This window comes from Setaria viridis, chromosome 6, assembly GCF_005286985.2.
Source record: "Setaria viridis chromosome 6, Setaria_viridis_v4.0, whole genome shotgun sequence".
NCBI classification, from domain to species: domain Eukaryota; kingdom Viridiplantae; phylum Streptophyta; class Magnoliopsida; order Poales; family Poaceae; genus Setaria; species Setaria viridis.
Genome location: NC_048268.2, coordinates 4,183,875 through 4,203,898, shown reverse-complemented (window position 1 = coordinate 4,203,898; position 20,024 = coordinate 4,183,875). Strand labels below are relative to the sequence as shown.

General features: G+C 45.0%; 3 protein-coding genes across 4 annotated transcripts; 2 read left to right on the top strand and 1 right to left on the bottom strand.

The window, feature by feature from the left end:
- Window positions 1-1,818: 1,818 nt before the first annotated feature.
- LOC117861075 (uncharacterized) lies at window positions 1,819-7,512 on the bottom strand. Of its 2 annotated transcripts, none has more exons than XM_034744540.2 (6): window positions 7,185-7,512; window positions 6,325-7,073; window positions 5,508-5,544; window positions 4,220-4,456; window positions 4,077-4,124; window positions 1,819-2,546 (listed from the first exon to the last, which is right to left on the bottom strand). In XM_034744540.2, the coding sequence occupies exons 2-6, from the start codon at window positions 6,630-6,632 to the stop codon at window positions 2,094-2,096; spliced, it is 1,083 nt and encodes a 360-aa protein (XP_034600431.1). In that variant the 5' UTR covers window positions 6,633-7,073; window positions 7,185-7,512; the 3' UTR covers window positions 1,819-2,093. The 2 variants fall into 2 exon arrangements, with proteins under 2 accessions (XP_034600431.1, XP_072150527.1); XM_072294426.1 differs by having other exon boundaries at window positions 6,325-7,015.
- Window positions 7,513-14,593: 7,081 nt separating this feature from the next.
- On the top strand, window positions 14,594-16,781 carry LOC117862243 (NADH dehydrogenase [ubiquinone] iron-sulfur protein 6, mitochondrial). The gene is made up of 3 exons (XM_034745779.2): window positions 14,594-14,797; window positions 16,240-16,324; window positions 16,441-16,781. Exons 1-3 carry the CDS (start codon window positions 14,663-14,665, stop codon window positions 16,551-16,553), a joined length of 333 nt encoding a protein of 110 aa, XP_034601670.1. The 5' UTR covers window positions 14,594-14,662; the 3' UTR covers window positions 16,554-16,781.
- Window positions 16,782-17,682: 901 nt separating this feature from the next.
- LOC117862242 (secretory carrier-associated membrane protein 6) lies at window positions 17,683-19,927 on the top strand. The gene is made up of 11 exons (XM_034745778.2): window positions 17,683-17,982; window positions 18,106-18,168; window positions 18,293-18,326; window positions 18,395-18,517; window positions 18,638-18,700; window positions 18,778-18,871; window positions 18,969-19,014; window positions 19,190-19,257; window positions 19,340-19,388; window positions 19,517-19,582; window positions 19,895-19,927. The coding sequence occupies exons 1-11, from the start codon at window positions 17,749-17,751 to the stop codon at window positions 19,925-19,927; spliced, it is 873 nt and encodes a 290-aa protein (XP_034601669.1). The 5' UTR covers window positions 17,683-17,748.
- Window positions 19,928-20,024: the final 97 nt, after the last annotated feature.

Genomic DNA, 20,024 nt, shown 5'->3' with positions numbered 1-20,024 from the left:
ACTATCCTAATCGAAACAATTCGGCGCCATTTATTAGGCGCGCGATTACCCGCACCAACCGATGCATTAGAGGGCCTTAGGGTTCCGGCGCAACAGAACAGGATCTGCCAGGTCGGGGCGAGACGTGGAGAAGGCATGTTACATCAACCGCACAGCCCCCCAACCATGGCTGCACACTTGATGATGGAGCCACACCCAACAGAAACCATTAATAAATCGGCTCGTTTTCTTTTCTTCCTCCTTTGCCTTTTCTATAACGAAGAAAAATCAGCACCATTTAATTCAATGTCCCCCCCTCGATATTCTCCTCCGGGGAATAAGAATGAGAGATGCGTATGGCCCCGTGGCCTAGCGAGGAGATATAAAAAAATATCACGAGGAAAAAATAAAAAAAATTGAGGATTCAGTTGGGTGATTGAGGGGGAGGAAACAAACCGGGGGATGCCCATCACACTTGTGGCCCATGGATGGACCAGTGTACTGGGACACTTGAGCTACTGCTCTTCTCAACTCGATCTACTGTGCCGCGACGTTACTTGGACGGTCAGTGAGGCCGAGCCATGGCTTTCATTCATGTCCTCTCCTTGCCGGGACACACACACATGCCCATCCGTCACGGTTACAGCTAGCTGCAACAACCGCCATCCGCCATGGGTCTCTAATGGTCTCTTGCTCGGTGTCCCGTTGCTAGAATCTCCGTGTGTCCTCTTCCACCATTTACAGCTCTGATGAAGATGAGATGAACGAAGCTCGTGTGCTTGCGCGTGGCTCTCTGAACAGAACAGGATGAAGTGTTTTTATGTTACTCCAATCATGTGCACTAGCTCCAATTAGGTAGCCTAGATTCGCGTATCGAAAGGTACATGTCAAGGGGAGCCCCTAGGCAGGGGGGGACTGGAGCCTTGTGCCACTGCCCAGCTCACCATTGGCCGCATTCAGGGACAGGCATGCAGTACACTACATGCAACACAACATAACGGACATTGCAACTAGACCATGCCACATCACAAGCATGCCATTGACCATCCATGATCCATCCTCACCTCCATTGTCGCCTCCGATCCACGGTAAAAGGTCCGGTGACCGGTCCTGGATCCGCACGCGCAAGGACTACAGATCAACTGCCTGGACTAGTTTCGCTGGAATTCGGTTGCGGAGAAGGGGTTCAGGGGAATTCAGAGACCCTGATCCTGTGGGATGATGCGGCTGCATTGCCAGATTTTCAGGAGCTCCAATAATCCATCGATCCACCGACTGATGTGTTGTGTTAGTCGCCCATTTTCTAAGGGAGACTTCAATTCAATGCCCTCACATGGCCTTTGTACAGAATGATTATTAGCTGGCTTCTGTATGATGCTACGCAACTGTATGAATGGGCGCCAGTTTCTGAATCTGCACGCATGAATGGGAGAGGCCCCATGAGTTCAGGTTTGGTACTGCAGTGGTCCATCTGAATGCCAGTGTACAAGTACTGCACCAAGGTTTAACCTGCCCCTTGTCTTCGACCGGTGCACATTGAATCTGATTGCCGGGCAGGAACAGTACATTTCGAAAATAGGAACAGAACAGTTGCACGACAAGTCGAGAACCACCGTCTTGAATTGTTTTGTGTGGTTGCTGATAGATTATCTCAAAACATTCCATTGGCTGTCACCTGTCAGTCTAACAAACAGACCAGACCATGTCTTGAGCTGTTGAGCAATCAGATCTGCACATGCCAGGAGCATCTTTCAGTTTTCAGAAAGATGCAGGCGGAGCAGTCTGAATTTCAGCATGGAGCTACTGCATGATGGAAAACTTACCAGAACAACCCAAAGATAGCTGAAAAGAAGATTCAATTCAGGCATTGTCATTGCTCTAAACTCGACGGCGAGCAGGTTATGTCAATAATAATTAGATGAATCTGACAAGCAACTACAACGGAGGACAGGTAGAACCGGATATGAAGCACAAGTACGGGAGTCTCTATCTGTTGCACAATGTTCAGCTAACTGACTCAAATCTAGGTTTTAGTCCTAGAGCATTTAAAGGGTTAGTAGATATCTCAGGACCGTTCCTCTTTACTATACATGCACGCACAAAGATCGGCGGCATTAACGGGCGTCTCCACAGCAGCAGCACTTGAAGCAGCTCCTGCAGGAGCAGCAGCTGCCGCAGGAGAAGCAGGAAGGGCAGCACCTGAAGAAACGGGATGTGAAGCAGTTCCTCAGCCCACAGCAGCCGCAGCTGAAGTTGCAGCTGGGGCAGGTTGGTTTGCGGACTCGAATGCGGCAGCAGCAGTTAGTGGTGAAGGTTGTTGTTGTTGCGGTGTTCACTCTGTGGGCCTTCTTTCTTGGCTGGAGGGACTGCCTAATCTTCTTGAGCCGGATTTTTGTTGTGATGGTCTCCATTTCACGGATGAAACGGGAGAGGTGGCGGATGAAGTCAGGGTACAGCTCTAGGTTGCAGTGACCTCCCCCCTTAATCCAGAGTGGGTCGTAAGGCTCCCTTGCCAGTTTCCATAGCTCCTTACCATGTGACCAGTTCACAACATCATCATCCGTCCCCTGCAAATATCAGCCAGTGTAACTTAGACAAATATCTTAAAACTTGGAATGCAGTGGTGCTGAGTTATGAGTGCAACGTACACCATTTTCATCAAACATATAGATGAATTCAGATGTATATTCAGTCACAGCTTACACAAGCAACGGGTTCAGTTTTTTCATGATTATTCTAATGGGGTCTAGCAAAATTAAATTATACAAATCGCTCAAAATGGATATCCATTGATTGTACAAGTGATCTAGGGCTCTAGGCAAAATTGAAATGCCTATGATCTGTATAGCTCATGATGAGACCAGCCAATTATGTTAAAACTGTAAATAAGATCATTTCTGATGAACTATGGCAGATAAGGTGTGACATAGTTTTATTGTTAAAGCCTGGAAACTAAACTGTCTCTTGTAAACCAGTAGCTTTCAGATGCTCTGATTGTCTTCCATGTTTTAAGATCGTTGGCTAAGAGTATGCACTTCCAGGCAGCAACAAAAAACTAGAGATGTATATTCAGCCTGTGCAAATTTTGGGCCAGAAAAGTGCTGACCTTTTTGGGCCTACTAGTTTGACATGGCTACAAGTTTGGTTTGGCTCAGCCAAGACAACAAAAATAAGCTGTTCAGTATGGCAGGATGAACAGTGAAAGGCCAACAACCAGCCAGGCCAGGACTGCCAATGCCCAATTATTCTTTGGGTTACCAGGCTGAATTAAGTCAATGAGGTCCTACAGGGGGCATAAAGTGAGCATACCACATGTGCACAACTTGTACGCTAGGGAACCAAAACTGCTAGTGACATCCCAGCCCATAAAAGGGTTCGCATTCAATGGACATAACTGCTGGCTAGCTGAGGCAATGAAGACTTTGTTTCTGGTCTTCATAGTTCTGTAGTTTTCTGCTCTACCTATGTACTTTCCAATCTATGCTTGTACATACCCATGGTTAGTGTAGAGGCCGGAAGTTACTTCCCGCATCTAAACCTATGTACTTTCTTGGCTTCTAATAAAAGCTGGGCTAGATATTGGCTATAACTTTGGTTTAAAGAAAATTTTTCATAAGCTTAAAATTGGCAACAAGGATGGTGAACTGTAGTGCTTGGAGTAGCAAGATTTCAAAGAAGAGAATATGATCAAAGAGAATCCAGGTAATAAATGGATTTTCTTCTACACACATTTCAATTGTTCATCATCTTTCATTCCTAAATATAAAATCGCATGACATTTATATATGGAAGATGTTTTTCCACTAATGTATGAAGTTTGGATGCAGTGATGAACTACCGTGTAATGAGTAATGACATGAAAACACAATTCAATACTACTACCAGTAATTGATTTACTGCTCCAATACATATATTAGTAGAAGGAACAACAACAGCACACTGCCATCAGCAAAGATGTGGAAGTGGTAAAATGTTCCAACATATGGCACATATGAAATCAGTGCATGCTAGTTCAAATTCACTACTACTTGTCTAATCGGACAGCAAGTAATGAAGTAAATATACAAATGCCAGATATCCTATTAGAGAACACTTACATGAATAACGAGAACAGGGCATTTGACCTTTTTTATTTTCTTGATGTTCTGCAGAAATAGGTTTGACTAGACATTAGTAAAAGCTAACCCTAAAGGAATAGGATGTGCAGACTGAGATAAGATAATCAGTTCAAGTTATTTACTTTGTAAATGTCAAAGCAGAAAGTAAAGTTCACATGGCAAACAACACGAAGGCCTGACAGTATAGCACTGTGGAGAACCACCCCGCGCAATCTAGGCAAATGGGAGGCCAAATGTAATGTTGGCCCACTGCCCACAGATTGTCCATACAGGATAATATCTTCTTGGCTGATTCCATACTCAGTTTCTAAGCACTGGTAAACTGCTTCGATGTCTGCATATGTATTTTCTTCACTCGGCTGCATTATAAATAACAAACATAAGATTAATTCCTCAACAATGTATTCCTTTAGCGTATGATATGTACAAATACCAGGAACCTGACAGCAATACAAAATGAAATGACATTGACATCTGACTTCGCTTAAATGTGCATTTAGCAATATATCAGCCAATCTAGTACCCAAAACAGAGTTTCAAATTCAAGACAAGTAAGTTGGGAACTGCACAAGGAGTCTTAAAAAATAAAAATCAAAAGAACATGGCTCCAATTTGCTTATCCAGTGCTGGTTGGGGTAACACTAGTTAAGAACATAAAGAAAATATAAACAGTATCATGCCATTTTTCTCAAAAAAAATCTTGCATTGAATTGGCATGTTGGGTCCACATCCCATTGACACAGAACCGCCATATCATGCCACATCAGTGAGATGGATAGTTTGGAGTTCATGAAGTCTACACGTGGACCTGAACGGAATAAACTGCCCATACATGTAGTTCCACAAAAGCCGATTCTTAAAACTGTAGTCTGAACCTTCAAAATGGCATGCATGGCTGAAAACAAAAGGGCTCAAATCTAAACATATGCTGATCATTGCTATCTCTGAGCAGCCTTTTAAGAGCATTGGCCATGCTGTGCCAGAAATGCACCAGTCAGGCATGGGCCAAAGCCTCTTCACATGCAAGTATATGAACTCATTCTTGGAATTTGAAACTCAAACCACATTTCTCGAGGTATCTAGCATGGCACGTTAGAATCTTGAGACTGAATAGTGCAAAACTGCAAACCTAGGCAGAAAAGATAATTGGGCGTGCTTGGTTCCCGGCCGTGGCTCGCCACGCCACGGCCTGTGGTGCCGATTTCCACCACCACAGCTGCCACAGCCTGTGGCGTGGCGTGGCCGGGGACCAAACAGGCCCATTATCTATCTGCGTTAGTTGGGAAAGGGCACCGAGATTAAGAGAAGTTTTTCAAACAGTCAATCAGCCATTCACCACCACTTTAACTCACCAGCAACATGTCGATGGTGCAATCTAACACAGTTTACACTTGGTAAATAAGTTCTTACCTTTCCAGTAGATGCACCATAGCCAGAGTAATCATATCTGCAAATACAGAAGTACACAGTACATCACATCAGCATGTTCTAAACAGGAAACTTCATAGCTGCCTTAAAAGCACAGTGATGAAACCGGAAACATCAAATCATCTTCTGGAAAAGATAAAATGATGCGGTTATAGTTGAAGAATGAATAGGCAGTCAACTTAGGCCAACTATACATTTAAATGTGATATTTTCAACAACAGAAAAGGTTAAGAATTAAAACTTTTCCCACGATAGCCATCCACAACAGTGCCGCATACGCAGCCATGTCAACTGAATCTTCTACTGATATCACAATCCAGGTTTGGAACAAATAACTGGCAGAAGGATTTAAGAAGAACACATAAGTCATCCTCAAGAGTCGAGACTATGAAAAGTTCTGCGGTCACTGAAAATCCCTAGGGGAAAACTAGAATAACTACATTCCAAATCCCCCCTACTCCAGTAACTACCTGCTTCGGCCGCCCTCGACATGCTAAATGAAACCGATTTATGCAATGCAGCATGCCAGAATCAGTAATTCGCGCAAAATATTCACTAAAGATGAGTTTCTTCTTCAACAGCCCTGTCGAGCCCCCCCAAAATTCAGAAAATAGAAAGGAAAAGCACATCTGGCACAGCATCCTAACAAGAAAAATATTAACTTTTAAAAGCAACTTTCCTAAACAGATCAAGGAGCATAGCATTTTTTGATAGAAACAGCAGAATAAATGCAACAGAACAAATAAGAAAAAAAATGCAAGATCACAAGGATGGCCGGGAAGCATAATGCACCACTAACCCCATCAGATTGACCTTGAGATTGACCTTGAGCTGCACAAAGAGGTCGTAGAGCTGGCCGAGGTCCGCGGCGTTGCCGTGCGAGTAGAGCAGGGTGAGGCGTGCGCAGGGGTTCCTGAAGTAGAAGGCCACGACCTTGCTCCCCCTCCTGGTGTCGACGAGCAGCACGTCGAGGGCGTTGTCCCGCGGCACGCCGGAGGCGACGAGGCGGCCGGTGGCCTCGTCCTTCCGGACGGCGTACGTCGCCGGCTCCGGCGGGAAGAAGGCGAACCGCGCCGCGAGACTGGACACCGAGCACCCCGACAGCATCGGTGGCAGCGCTCACTCATCGACAGGCGGCAATGCGGCTGCTCGGAAGAGGACGCCCTCTCCTCTCTCTTCTCCTCCCCCCCTCCCCCCTCCTCACGGCGGCGGCTGCTGCTTCCTCGGCTCGGATGGATCGAGCTGCGTCGCCAGCGATCAAATAGGACGAGGTGTTTTGGGATTTTCTGGGATGGTAACGGATTTGCGGCGCCTTTCGGCGCTTTCTTGGCTCAAATCGTTCCAAGCAACAAACTTTGTGGGGGAAAATATCTCGGCAAGCAAGCACAAAAAGGCCGGCTCAATCCTGATTGGATCTCTCCAACGGACTGGAGCAAGAAACGGAGCACCCCCCCCTCCTCCTCCTCCCCCTCGTGACGAAGAAATCCGGCCTGATCAGAAATCAAAGAAGCCCGGTCACTCCCCCACCGGGCGATTGATCACCAACACCTGCCAAATTTCAACAAGGAGATAATGATGGAAAACCACCAAAGGAACCGATTTACACAGCTCCAATCATTCAGGCGAGGGGGGTTTGGGAGGGTTTAGCGCAGCGGTTACCAGTGTGAAAAACGAGCAAGGCGAAGCAGTGGGGAAGACCGGAGGAGCAAACCGCTGCACAGCACAGTACACAGCCAGCGGCTGCACAGCACTAGCTAGAGCTCGCTCAGCAGCCTCAGCCACGCACGCTGCTCACCATTTATTACTCACTGGCACACACCCTCCTCATCAGGCCCGAGAGCGAGAAGAGGAGAGAGGAGAGAGAGATGCTGGTGTGTGTGCAGCGTGCCTGCGTGCGTGCAGCAGGGGGGGCGCGCGCGTGTAGGGATGGCAGCGGCAGATGAAGCTGGAACAGGCATCAGAAAGTGCAGGGGATCCCCCACACCCCCACGCCTTTGCAAAAGATGTCGAGCAATTTCTCGCCGCACCCGCACACGGACGGACGGCGTTCAGCCGCCGCTACAGCGCCGCGTGCGGCTGCACCGATCGAGGAAGCCTGGACCGTCTGATCGCCGCATCGGACGGCCCGGATGAGGCCGCGTGGAGGATGGAGGGTTTGCTGGGGGTGTTGTGGCGTGTTCTCCGGCTTTGCGCGAGGACGTTGGACACAGACGATTCTTTTCGTGCTGTAATTCGGCGTATATTTGTTGCGGAGCGGCATGGATTTTTCATTTTCCAGGGTGAGCATGAGTTTATTGGATTGGGCCAGCTCAAATTCTGGTTCGGAGATTTGGTGTGATTCTTGTAATTATGGTCATATTTTTACGTGTCGGGTGTGAGTTTGTTTTCGAAGTTGTGGTAACTCTCGTGTCAAATTTTTTTCGTGTTTGTTAGAAAGTGTTGGGGTGTTCTCCGTGTTGATGGTTGTGAGCCAACTATAATGATGTCCTGCCGGAATCACACATGTCACTTGTGAGGAATTTGTCGGTATGGATAGTATACACGTGAAAAAGATTATTATCTTTTTGTTGGATCTCTTCACGATTCTCATAACAGTTTGTTAGATTGATGACGACGATTCATTGTGTGGAAAAAAATAGCATGTTGCGTGGAAACATGTCATACTTTTTTTATGAAACCACCACGAGTCCATGATTACGACGGTTTACTATATATTGTTGTCCAAGATCTTGACATTTTTTGGATCAAGTGAGAAATGTGATATAGCATAACCAATTTACGAAAACATAATGAAAAAGAAAGGTGAAAGAAGAAAAATTTGGCGCCTCCTCCCACCTTGATCCACAAGACAAAGACATCACCACCACATAACTCTAAATTGCATGTGCTGATATAGCATCTACTCTAAAAAAAGAATTTAATAGCTAGGCTGTCGTAGGCTATATACTTGCTTCTGGCAAAAAGACAAGGAGCTCTGTTTAAACTAGGGGTTAAGGTCACATCAGTTTCCGTAGGCTGGATTTGAGGGGGTACACCAGTAGGGGTTTAGGCTGTCCACTCCAACCCATACCCAGCAAGCTGGCAACTCTTCCGGTCTTCCCCCTCCTTCCTGCCAAACCTTTTCCTCCTTCCATGATTCCAACCCCGGTTTTGATCTCCTTGTTTCAACGTTCGGCAGAGGGATTCCTGGCTTTGCTCCACGAGTCTAGGTCCATGCTTGTGTCCTTGTTGTTGATGTCTCCGTGCTTGTGTTCTCAGATTTTGTGGGGAGGCTCTGTACTCGCTCCAGGCCACGTTTAGTTGCCTTCAAAATCCCAACTTTGACATTATGCAAAAAGAAGATTCCCCATCACATCAAATTTGCGGTACATGCATGGAATACTAAATGTAGACGAAATCAAAAACTAATTGCACAGTTTTATTGTACTTTGCGAGACGAATCTTTCGAGCCTAATTAGTTAATATTTGGACAATAATTTACAAATACAAACGAAATACTACAGTTGCGCATTTATGGCAAAATACCAATTTTACCACTCTCAAATTGGAAACTAAACAAGCCCAAGGTGGAGTACCTCCTGGAGCTGTTTGAGTTCAACGGGGGAGTTGTTTGCGGTGACCCTATCAATTGTGGATTCTGTGCCGAACAGCGCACACGGGCACATCAACTTGGAAGCTCTGTACTTTCCTACAAAACAAAATAAAGGAGTTGGGCCCATGTCCTCGTGTCCGGATTCATCAGGCCTCGTCCATGTTTTTTATTTTTTACTCTTTCTTCTCTCTAGTTCGTTTTCTTGCCGCACACAGCCGAGCTCATGCTCTTCAATGGAGATCTGCCGGAGGCACTCAAGGCAGCCATCGTCGCTCGTCGGCACGCTGCTTGCTCACCCTCTTTCCCTCCAGCTCCGGCGACGCGCGTCCCTCTCCTCCAGCGGCAGCACGAGCACGAGGCCCACTCCTCCTGCGGCGGCACGAGGACAAGGCCCTCTCCTCCGGTGGTGGGTGAGCCGCTCGCCGCCTTGTCGTCACTGAGCCGCGCTCGAGCTCGCCGGTGCCGCTTTGCTCGCGCACGACGCGCCCTTCGTGCCGTCGTGGGGGGCCACGGCGACCTGCGCCATGGCCGTGGGGATGGCCTCTGCTATGGCGGCCAAACGCGCGCCGGAGCTGCGGCGCTGAGGTCGCCGGTGGCTGCCGCGATGCCGTCCGGCCACGCGTCTCTCCGGTGTGCGTAGGGGCCGTCGTCTCCTCGCCTCCGGCTACTTCTGCTGCCGGCGCCGGCATCTTCCGCAAAGAGGAACAAAAAGAAGCGAGAGAAACGCAGGGAGAGACGGAGAGGGGAGAGGACTCGTGAGTGGCCGCCAGCACCTCGTAGTCCGTTCGAGCTGAGCGCGGAAACAAGAGATAGCTGCTCTCTTTTTTCCTCCTCTCTCCCTTCCACGTATAGTCAAAATGCTGAGTTGGAACTTTACGAGCCAGGTGAGCTGTGCCCGTTGGAGGAGGCCTGAGAGAGAGAGCCCTCCAGTGTCCAGGAAGAAGCTGCAACCTGCAACAGCAGCTGAGTAGGTGGAAATACGTGTAGGTGGCCAATAAATCAGCAAATTATGGTGTGTTTGTTTACGGGTGTGTTTGATTGGATCGTGGTTTTTGAAAAAGTTGTTGTGAGCTGTGGGCTATGGAAAAGCAGCTGTGACAGCAGCTGTGGGAAAAGCAGAATACTGTTTGGTTAGATCAGCCATGGCTTTCGAATAAACTGTCGAATGGACCCTACATGTCATCCACAGTCCACCCCACTCAACTCTCTCCCTCTCTCACTGACGAGCGGGTCCCGCCCCTTCTTCTTCCTCCCACTGCACAGTCCACCCCACGGCAGAGTCCATGCCCGCGCCGGCGGCGGCGGAGCTCTCGCCCAGAGCGGAGCCCACGCTTGGCGGCGGGTGGCCAGCCGCGGGCGGTGGGCGTCCGAGGGTGGCGGGCCGGCGACCGGGGGCAGCAGGGCAGCGACTGGGGGCGGCGGACCGCCGGGGGCGGCTGGAGGAGGCGAACGGTGCCTGTGCGGGGAGGAGCGGATTGTTCCGCAGGAGAGAAATAGACCTGGGAGTAAATGAAAAGGTACTTCATAACCAGTGACAAAGTGGGTAATTTTTACCTAAAAGTACTTGAAAGCAAGGGGAAGGTGCTTTTAGTTTTGTACTAGAAAAAAACAGCTTTTGGGCAAAAGCAAAAGTACGTCCAAAAGTCCAACCAAACGCATTTTAGTTGTACTTCAAATTGTTGGCTGTCGTTTGGTTAGACTTCAGATTTTAGCCATGCCTTAACCATTTTAGCAAAATACGGAAAAAATATTCTGGTGTCGATCACTGCTAAACTTTGCTAAACTTGTGTTAACTCTTCGTAGCTTTCACGGGCATGTTCGCTTCAGCTTATTCAGTCGGCTTATCAGCCACCAAACAGTGTTTTCCTCTCACAACAAATCAGCCGTTTCAGCTTTTCAGCCGGCTTATAAGCTGAAGCGAACAGGCCCCACGATCACCAAAGTTACTACCTTTGACGTTGACGTGAAGTTTTGAACACTATACCTAGTCAATTGGTCTTTGATCAAGACACTTGCACATCACTTGTTGTCGCCATTTCGTCTTTATCGCTTACCAAATTGCTTGCGTCACGAATTGAGCTAAGAGGATGTTTGGGAGGTATGGCTAAACTTTAGTCCCTGTCATATCGGATATTTGGACACTAATTAGAAGTATTAAATATAGGCTAATTATAAAACTAATTGCACAACCCCTACGCTAAATCGTGAGACAAATTTGTTAAGCCTAATTAGTTCATGATTTGACAATATGGTGCTATCGTAACTATTCGCTGATGATGGATTAATTAGGTTTAATAGATTCTTCTCGCAATTTAGCTTAAAGATTCTGCTATTAGTTTTATAATTAACTCATATTTAATCCTTCTAAATATGGGCCGATGTGATAACTTTAACGGTATTGTCCGTTGGGTCCTCGTCAACGCGGGGGTAAATCGATTTGATGGCGTCACATTCACCGTTGTAAAAGAAGGCAGTGAAACACATGGATGACGTGGATGAACTGGCACCCTGAACAATCTCCTCCTCTGCATCCTACACCTTTTTTTCCCCCTTCACTGTTGGAGTGATTCCAAAAGCTTTAGGTGACAATATCGTGGCAGCTTTTGTTTGGCGTACAGTACTCGTGCTCGCATCGGCTACATGGATGGCCTGTTTGACCTTTTGTACCCCATGCACTTCCAGTTTTACAGCGAGCTCAATGTGTCGGTTTTACTTGTACACTGCCACGTGCCACCCAAATTACAGTCCTTTTATTAGCACAACAAATTTAGAACACTCATCCATAAAATAGGTTTCATTGTGGGAGTCAAAACGGTATCAAATTCAGTAAAACTGTAATTTCTTTCCTCACTGATGGTAAAAAAACAGTGTTGTATTGCATTCATCTCCCTTTTTCTGGTTGATGACGGAAGAGATGGGGGAGCTTCCAGCTGAGGACCACTCCAAATCTTGCACAGGGAAAGGTGACAAATATTCTAGCAGAGATTATGGCCTTGTCTCCATTACACATGAAGCATTTCTTCAGGATCTCCAAAGGCCAAAAACAAAGGCTTTCTTTGCCGCCCTTTTTCGTTCCCTCTGCTGCTCGCTTGTTTGTCACCTTGTCCCTATGTGGCTATTTATATGCTCAACTTTGGGATCAGGATAAAAGACTATGGGCCTAGCTTATATCAAGAATATTGGACATATGTGCTACACGCAGGAATGGTCTGTCAATTCCTTAGCCCCATCTGAGTATAAAATTGTCAAATTAGCAAGGGAAAACAGCATACTAGTAAATAGCTTCAATTCAAGAATGGCAAATGGCAAGGGAAAAGTCCATATTTCACTAGATATTCGGTTTGTTGACTTAATCCACCACAGAAATTTTTGGCTCGTTAAACTCTGTGAATAATTTAAATTGGTACAAATATCCCTAATGAAAATTTTGTCATTTTTGGTTTCTCCCAGTACAACCTTTTTTTTTGTTTAAAAATATGTAGAGTGATAGTTCATCCAATGGTGGAAAAATAAATGGGCATTTGTTCATGATATTTTTCACCAGTCGAAAGCATTACATATTCATTTACTCCTCAAGATATGAAAATGGATAAATTGTCCTGGCAGGACTGTCCTGCCCAACGAAAGCATTACATATTCTATGAGGTTAGGTAAAAATGAATCCTTTTTAAATTTAACGCCTTCTATACTTTTCTTACCAAATTACTAAAACAATCTTGCTTTCCTTGCAATCTATTTTATGACTGAAACAAACATTTCCTCAGCATGCATAGTCCTGGCAGGACTGTCCTGCCCAAAGAAGCACCCTCCTACATTGGATGCAAAAGATCCACAAGTGCAGTCAAGTCTGTGCGCTCAACTACTGCTGACTGCCAAACTATTTCTGTCATCCCAATCCCCACCTCCCATATGCCATCAATTCAGCTCACCTCACCTCACTGAGAGCAGCTCAGTTCAGAGGTTGAGCACCCCAAGACCTAGATAGATTCAACCAGGATTGGAGATTTGAAAAGGATATTAAAAGGGTTGCACGGATTAAAGTTTAGTACATATCACATCGAATGTTTAATACTATACTAATTAGAAGGATTAAATATGAGCTAATTATAAGATCAATTGCACAGATGGAGGCTAATTAGTATCTAAACATTCGATGTGACATGGACTAAGCTTTAGTCCGTGCAACCAAACACCCCCTTAATCCCCAATGTACAGGCAGTCGTCCACCCAACGTGACATAGGATTTGAATAGAGAAAAACCCCTATCCCCTGCTCTGAACCATGACATGGGATTATATTCCAAGCACCCCCAACACCACCTCAAAGCATGTGGCCGGCCACTTAAAAAAGTGCTTAGGTGCATGCATGATAATACCAAAGAAAAAATTGGGCACTTGCATCGTTAACCCTTGAGCCACTCAACATCGGATCCTCTGGGGCAAAGTGACCGTGATCTTCCAACGGTTAATTACCCCGTGATGATGGTATCGGAGTCCCGATAGCAGTTAATATTGTAATGACACGGTTACACTTACCCTGGAGATTTAGAGTAATCAGTCAGTGATCGGAGAAAACGCTTTTGCGCGTGATGAGTCGCTGACAGGTGGGCCCGTCGAGATCCGGTCCACTTGTCGTGGACTTGTGCGCACGTGCGTGCACGTGCGCGACGAGACCAGCAACTTTGAGCACCGGTAGGGGACAAGCACAAGTCCAATAGGACCAAATTGACCGGACAAAACTGCGAGGCGTGATCTGATCACGAGAGATTGAAATGTTTGGGTTTTGCTGCAGGAGGGTGTCGGGTCAATAGGTCTCCTCAAGTTGATGCCTTGGTGTGGTGCTCTCGCAGTCGCAGCAACGAGAACGGCGATGCAGGAGACCGAGACCAGCGCGGCAACCGATTCATTTCCGGTCAGGAGAGTTGCAGAAAGAGAGAGAATATTCTAGTTCAAGTTGTGAGTGCTGTGGTCTGAAGTTCTTGGGCATGGCAAACGCTGAATGCTTCATGTATGTGTGGGCTGCTTAGTTGCAACTGCAAAGTTGTCTCGGCAATGGAGCAACCGAGCAAGGATGGAAGGGAGCTTCTTGTGGGAAACAGTGTCATTCTGCCTTCATTTTGTTAATGATCTAACGAATCCCTTAATTTGCAAATGGGCATGTTTGGACAGGGAAATTTTATAGTTATAGCTAAAGGAACATAGTTACTCGTACGCCTGTACTGCATCATAGTTGGATACTATTTGTAAATACATGTACAAGTAGAGAATCCGTATGGAAAATCCTTAACAAATCCACAGAAATCTGTTGCTCCCTGTCTGATTGAGAGGGAAAATCTGTTCTTACAGGCCGACCTTCTTTCATCTCCAACGTTTAGCCCAGCACGAGAAGCCCACTACAGTTGTATCTACGGTATTGGGCCAACAAGGGCCGGGCTTCTTTCGATGGCTTAATCCAGCAAAGTCCAAAGAGAAGGCCCCTCCTCCTCCTCCTCGGCTGCTCGTCGTTTTTTCCCCCGAATTCCCCAGTCTCGCAACCTTCTCCAGCCATGGCGACGGCGACGCGGAGGCTGCTCCCGGCGCTCCTCAAGACCCTAGCCCCCACCGGCGCGCGGGGCCTCTCCACCGAGAAGGCCGTCGGTGCTGCCGCCGTCGTCGGCAGCCACACCGCCAAGTGGATGCAGGTATATACCCCCCTCCTCGCTGCGCCCTGTAGTCTCTAGATTCCGATCCGCCTTGGCCCCGCGAATCCAGATCATTTCTGTGCGGTTCTTGTCCGATTCGGCGGGAAAGATCATTCCTTCAGGTTCCGCGTGCCGTTTGGCTCTGTGTGTAGCTGCGGCTGGTTAATTTTTCAGCCATTTTTTTTGGTTTAAGTCGTCCTCTGTGTTGTAGAGACATTTTGATGAGCCTGAGTGAGCTCTAACCATCGATTAGTTGTTACAGTCTTTCTAGTGTACGTTTCATGTTGATGTTTCTGCCTGTTCCTTGCTAGATCTGCAGGCCTTGTGTTTAGATTTATCAGGTGTCATTGTATTTTGAGATAGTATCTATCTCATATTAATATTATCGATCAATTGGACACTATCTAAGATTCTAAGTATACTTTGATGCCCTAGTAGGCTAGTAGCATTGTGAATGGCTGTAGGATCATGTTAGTGACTTGTAGTTGTGGTAGACAGAGCTTCTACATGACATCTTGTTTATTATGTTCTTCACATAGCTATATACCTTCAAAGACCCGGGAATGGAATCCGTATGTTTTTTTGGCTGTAGCTATAAGCTTAACGTGTATTGGGTCTACCTTTTTGTAAAAAGCAACTGTTTTCTGAAGTGAATGTTTGTTTTATATAGGTTTACAGACTTAAGTTATGCTTGGATTAGATTTTAGCTGTCTTTAGTTGACTCATAAGGAAACTACCATCTTAATGCACTATGTATTTGGGGTTTGTGGATGCTGCGGATTTGCTTCAGCTGATAAATGGCAGGTCACTATTGAATTTTTGAATTGCACAATTTTGTGCCACAGGATTAACATGTCCTGTAGGTTATTCTGTTCTCGTGTGTTGAGATGGGTTTCCATTGCTGATAACATGAAATGCGTTTTTTTTTTCACTTACGAAAGAAAGGTGGTTGTTCCAGAGCAGGCTGGTGCTCAACATGGCTTTTAGTCATATGATGATTTCACATCAAGCATATCCCAATTGCTGAATATACCTGAAATGATGAAAATCTTCACGACTCGTGTTTTCTCTGAAATTGTTTTCATTATCTAGAACCAACACTCCCAAAGGGAAAAGGGTGGAGTAAAAACCAACTTCCTTGTTATTAATGACTATCGGAAATGAATTATTAATTGTGCAGTTCCTATTATGTTGAAATTTGGAACTACTTCCAGGATCTGTATCTATATCTGGTGGCTTGATCATTAAGATCCTTGTTTGTATTGGAAAGTAAAGCCAGGATTTGAACCCTAGACCAGTAGACCTTACGCACACATGAGAAGAGTCTTACCATCTGACTACCTCATTTAGTTTGTCGTTGTTAGAGCATGACAAAGTGAACATATGATATTTTCTGTACAAATCAGTTTTCTTCCAACCATCATTCATTTTATTTGTTGTAGGACACGAGCAAGAAGTCACCAATGGAACTGATCAATGAGGTACCTCCGATCAAGGTTGATGGTCGCATTGCTGTCTGTGAAGGGGGTAGGCAACAAAACTGAACCATGCAAAATCTACTCATCAATACATATTCTCATTTGGATGATCCATTTTATGCAAAAGTGACATACCCCTACACATGCTGTGTTGTTTTGTTTCAGCTTCCGAAGGCGTGGGCCTTGGCCACCCAATTGAGTATATCTGCCTTGATCTGGAGGCACCTAACGTGTGCAAGTACTGCGGCCTTCGTTACGTTCAAGTTCACCATCACTAAGTAGAGAAGATACTCCATTTTGCAATGCAGAAGTTTGGAGTTGCTGCATCCACATTTGTTTCGCAATGTTCTGCTAGTATACTCTGTACTGTGCTTGATGGCAAAATATTACCTTCGATGGTCGTCCTTTTCCTGGATGACTTATAATAAACCAATGTTAACTGTGGAATGATTTTCTACATATGACTTCTGTGCCATTTATTGAATATATGCAAAGTTGTATCTAAATCTCGTTCTGGATAGGGAAAGCACGGAATTGATTCAGAGAGCAGTTTAGATCCAAAGATTTATCTGTTTTTTCCCTGAAGATCTATGATCCAAACGCAAATAGTTTCCTCGCTGAGCCAGCTTAGCCGATCGCAATGTTCTCTGTGATCTTTAAAAACTTTTGCATGAACAAATGACCTCTAATACGTGTGGGGTTTATATCGTAGTCTGCTGGGTTTGTCATGTTTCAGCCTTCTACTTCCTTCCATGTTCGTCATGCTTTTCTGATATCCCATTTGCAATGCCTTCAAATTTCAAAAGGTCTTAAAAATAATAAGAGTGTAGGGTGATACAGCCATGTAGGTCTAGTTGATTGTGGATTACAACACAAGAATTATTCCATCGCAAAGCCCTTTTTTTGTTTCTGGACTCTTGGCTATACGTGACGGTAGGCAGTGTCCGAAACTGTCCTGCCAAAGCCTGCCAGTCGAGGGGTAAATTGGGAACAACTGGACGCTGACAAGGACCAAAGTGCAAAAACAGCCATTAACTGAAAATAACTTCCTTCCACTGGCCACACGAGAATCAATTGCCGCTCAGATTCCGGGTCGTCCCAGAAGAGGCAAGGATTTATTCAGGCCAAGTGATCTCTTCTCCATGCCTCGTAACACAAATCCATTCGATGACGAAAATATCAATCCTACCGCGGTATTTCCTGAGCTAACCTTTTCTGTTGTTTATTCATATTCTTTAGGCTCCAATTCTTATTGTTCTCGATGAGACATTTCCTCTAAAAACATCATTTTCTAATGTCAGGTTAACTCGGTCTTGTACCAACATTATCTTGAGTTACATGCTCGATTTGTTCTTTTTTTTCTCGGCCAAAATTTGGCTTGCTTTTGTCCTGGATGGGAATGTTGATTTCTAGCAAAAAATCTCTCATTTTGATCTGGTTTCAAGATTCACTGAAATTTACTAGTAGTGTCTAATGTCAGATCTTGTATTTCCCTTGGGTTCTATCTCATCCATGCAAACGCTCATCATGTATTTAGGCGGTGTGTTCATTCAGCATCATAGCACTGTCGGTCTTATCATTGGCAGTGTCTTTCAGAATGCAGCAGTGGCAACAACATCAGCTTCTGTACCGTCCAGGAAATCATGGATCCCGGCAGGCCTGGGAGGAAGCGGCAAACATGGTGCCACGATCGACATTCCCCTCGAGGTGCATTGTGGAATTGTTCACTGTTCTTGCACCGACAGTTGATGCCACTCTCGATAATCTGGGTGTTCTTGTAAGAATTGCATGGTCATTTTGTCTTAAATTACGGCATGTTGTTGCATATAGGATCCAAAGAACAAGGAGAGAGAGCTGTTGTCATGGGAGCAGGATTTGAAGCGGCGGGAACAGGTACGAGTGGCTATTGATCCTATCAAATCACTTCCATAATGATCTGTAATTCTAGTTTCTATAAAGTTCATTCTCTATGTTAGATTTAATGACCAAGTTCTCAAAAGTATGAGATTTGCTGCAGGATATTAAACGAAGGGAGGATGCAATGAATAGAGGTAGATTTTCTTTAAGATTCACCATGCTCTATTTTTTCAGAGTACTGAAGATGCATTTGTTTGTGCAGCGGGTGTCACCGTGGAAGTGAGAAATTGGCCAGAGTTCTATCCCATCATACATCATGATATAGCCAACGAAATACCAATCCATGCTCAGAAGCTGCAATATACGGCATTTGCTAGTTGGCTAGGTATTTGACCTTTAATCTATATATCTACATTTACTACTTGAGATTACAATTGATGATTTTTTCACCTTAAATAACCAAAATTTTTATAAGTTTCATCATGTATATTAGTTGTTTTTTCAGGGCTGATTGCATGTCTCGTTTGGAACTTTTTCGCTGTCTTAGCTGAGTCAATTCACAGCGAAGGTGCTAATATCTCGACCGTCATCCACACAATCCCCAAGCTATATGCACATTTTTTCCTTATGGATTTTCTTTTGCAGATATTGTTATTTTCCTCCTCGCTGTAATCTATGCGATATCCGGGTGTCCTCTTTCATACATACTTTGGTACAGGCCTCTGTACCGTGCAATGAGGTTTCTCTTCGAACTATAATTCCAAGTTTCAGTCATTATCAAACATGGTTCTATGGATAATTGTTTGAACGTAATTTCTCTGCCTTTTGTTGTTCAGAACTGACAGCGTGGTAACCTTTGGTCAGTTTTTCGTCTGCTACTCGGTAATTTTACTTGTGCAATGCTGTTTCATGTGTTAGAAATCTCAATCTGAAAATCTTGGAAAACTGTAGAGCAGCAAAATTTCTATCTGTATTTTATGATTTCTCACTCCTTATCTTCTGATCTTATATCATGGAATTCTGAATACTAAGCATCAGTGGCTTTGATATCTGCCAGATACATATTGGGTTTTGTGTCATCGCTGCAATTGCTCCTCCAATAATATTTAGGGGGAAAACTCTTACGTAAGTGTAATCAGTAAAGTTCTATTCTGCCTTGAATTTCCTTCTGCAATAATTCTCATTCCAGTTTCTTTACCTAAATCAGGGGCATTCTTGTTGCAATCGAAGTTTTGGCTGGAGATATGTTCACCGGGGTAAGTTGCCTTGCATTAATTTTACTCTTTGAAATAACTTTACCTCCCTCTACAAATTGTTCATGATCCTTCAAGCTAGTGAAACCCTTCCAATAGCACTAATAGCTGTCCTTTTTGGAGTATTGCAGGTACTTTATTTTATTGGCTTTGTATTCTTTACCTTGGAATCTCTTATAAGCATCTGGGTGCTTGAGGTTACTGCCTATTTCTTCCTCCATTCCTTTCAAACTCTTTCTTGTTTTGTTGTCTGCTACTCCTCTCAGTACCAACCGTTTATAAACTCCTGATTTGACAAATGTGCATGGATTTTCATTCTTAACTTTAAATGAACTGCTGTTCCTCATTCCAGTAGTGACCAAACAAATTTCTATTACTGGATGTTCTTTCAATTATGAATCCCTCACTCGACCATTGCATCTGATAAGTCTTTGCTGTGCCATTACGAATTGAACGCTAAACGTAAAAGAAAAGTGGTACTGGTTTCTTGATATCCTTTCCTTATGCAGAGAGTATACATGTACTTCAGAGGGCACAGGTGAAGACCTGCAATGAGATGATGAACTTGTCCACAGAAGCAGTTTCTCTGAAACCAATATCAGGGTGTAAAACAGAAAGTTCAAGATTGGAAAAATAATG

Bases quoted from the DNA above. Each gene is read 5' to 3' on its own strand.
- LOC117861075 (XM_034744540.2), bottom strand. From the start codon at position 6,632: ATGCTGTCGGGGTGCTCGGTGTCCAGTCTCGCGGCGCGGTTCGCCTTC. The intron at 5,545-6,324 runs GTTAGTGGTGCA...CTGTATTTGCAG, and splicing joins CTCAAGGTCAATCTGATGGG to ATATGATTACTCTGGCTATG. The intron at 4,125-4,219 runs GTAAATAACTTG...CTATTTCTGCAG, and splicing joins TCTGCTTTGACATTTACAAA to AACATCAAGAAAATAAAAAA.
- LOC117862243 (XM_034745779.2), top strand. From the start codon at position 14,663: ATGGCGACGGCGACGCGGAGGCTGCTCCCGGCGCTCCTCAAGACCCTA. The intron at 14,798-16,239 runs GTATATACCCCC...TATTTGTTGTAG, and splicing joins ACACCGCCAAGTGGATGCAG to GACACGAGCAAGAAGTCACC. The intron at 16,325-16,440 runs GTAGGCAACAAA...GTTTTGTTTCAG, and splicing joins CATTGCTGTCTGTGAAGGGG to CTTCCGAAGGCGTGGGCCTT.
- LOC117862242 (XM_034745778.2), top strand. From the start codon at position 17,749: ATGTCAGATCTTGTATTTCCCTTGGGTTCTATCTCATCCATGCAAACG. The intron at 19,258-19,339 runs GTAAGTGTAATC...TACCTAAATCAG, and splicing joins TTTAGGGGGAAAACTCTTAC to GGGCATTCTTGTTGCAATCG. The intron at 19,389-19,516 runs GTAAGTTGCCTT...GGAGTATTGCAG, and splicing joins CTGGAGATATGTTCACCGGG to GTACTTTATTTTATTGGCTT.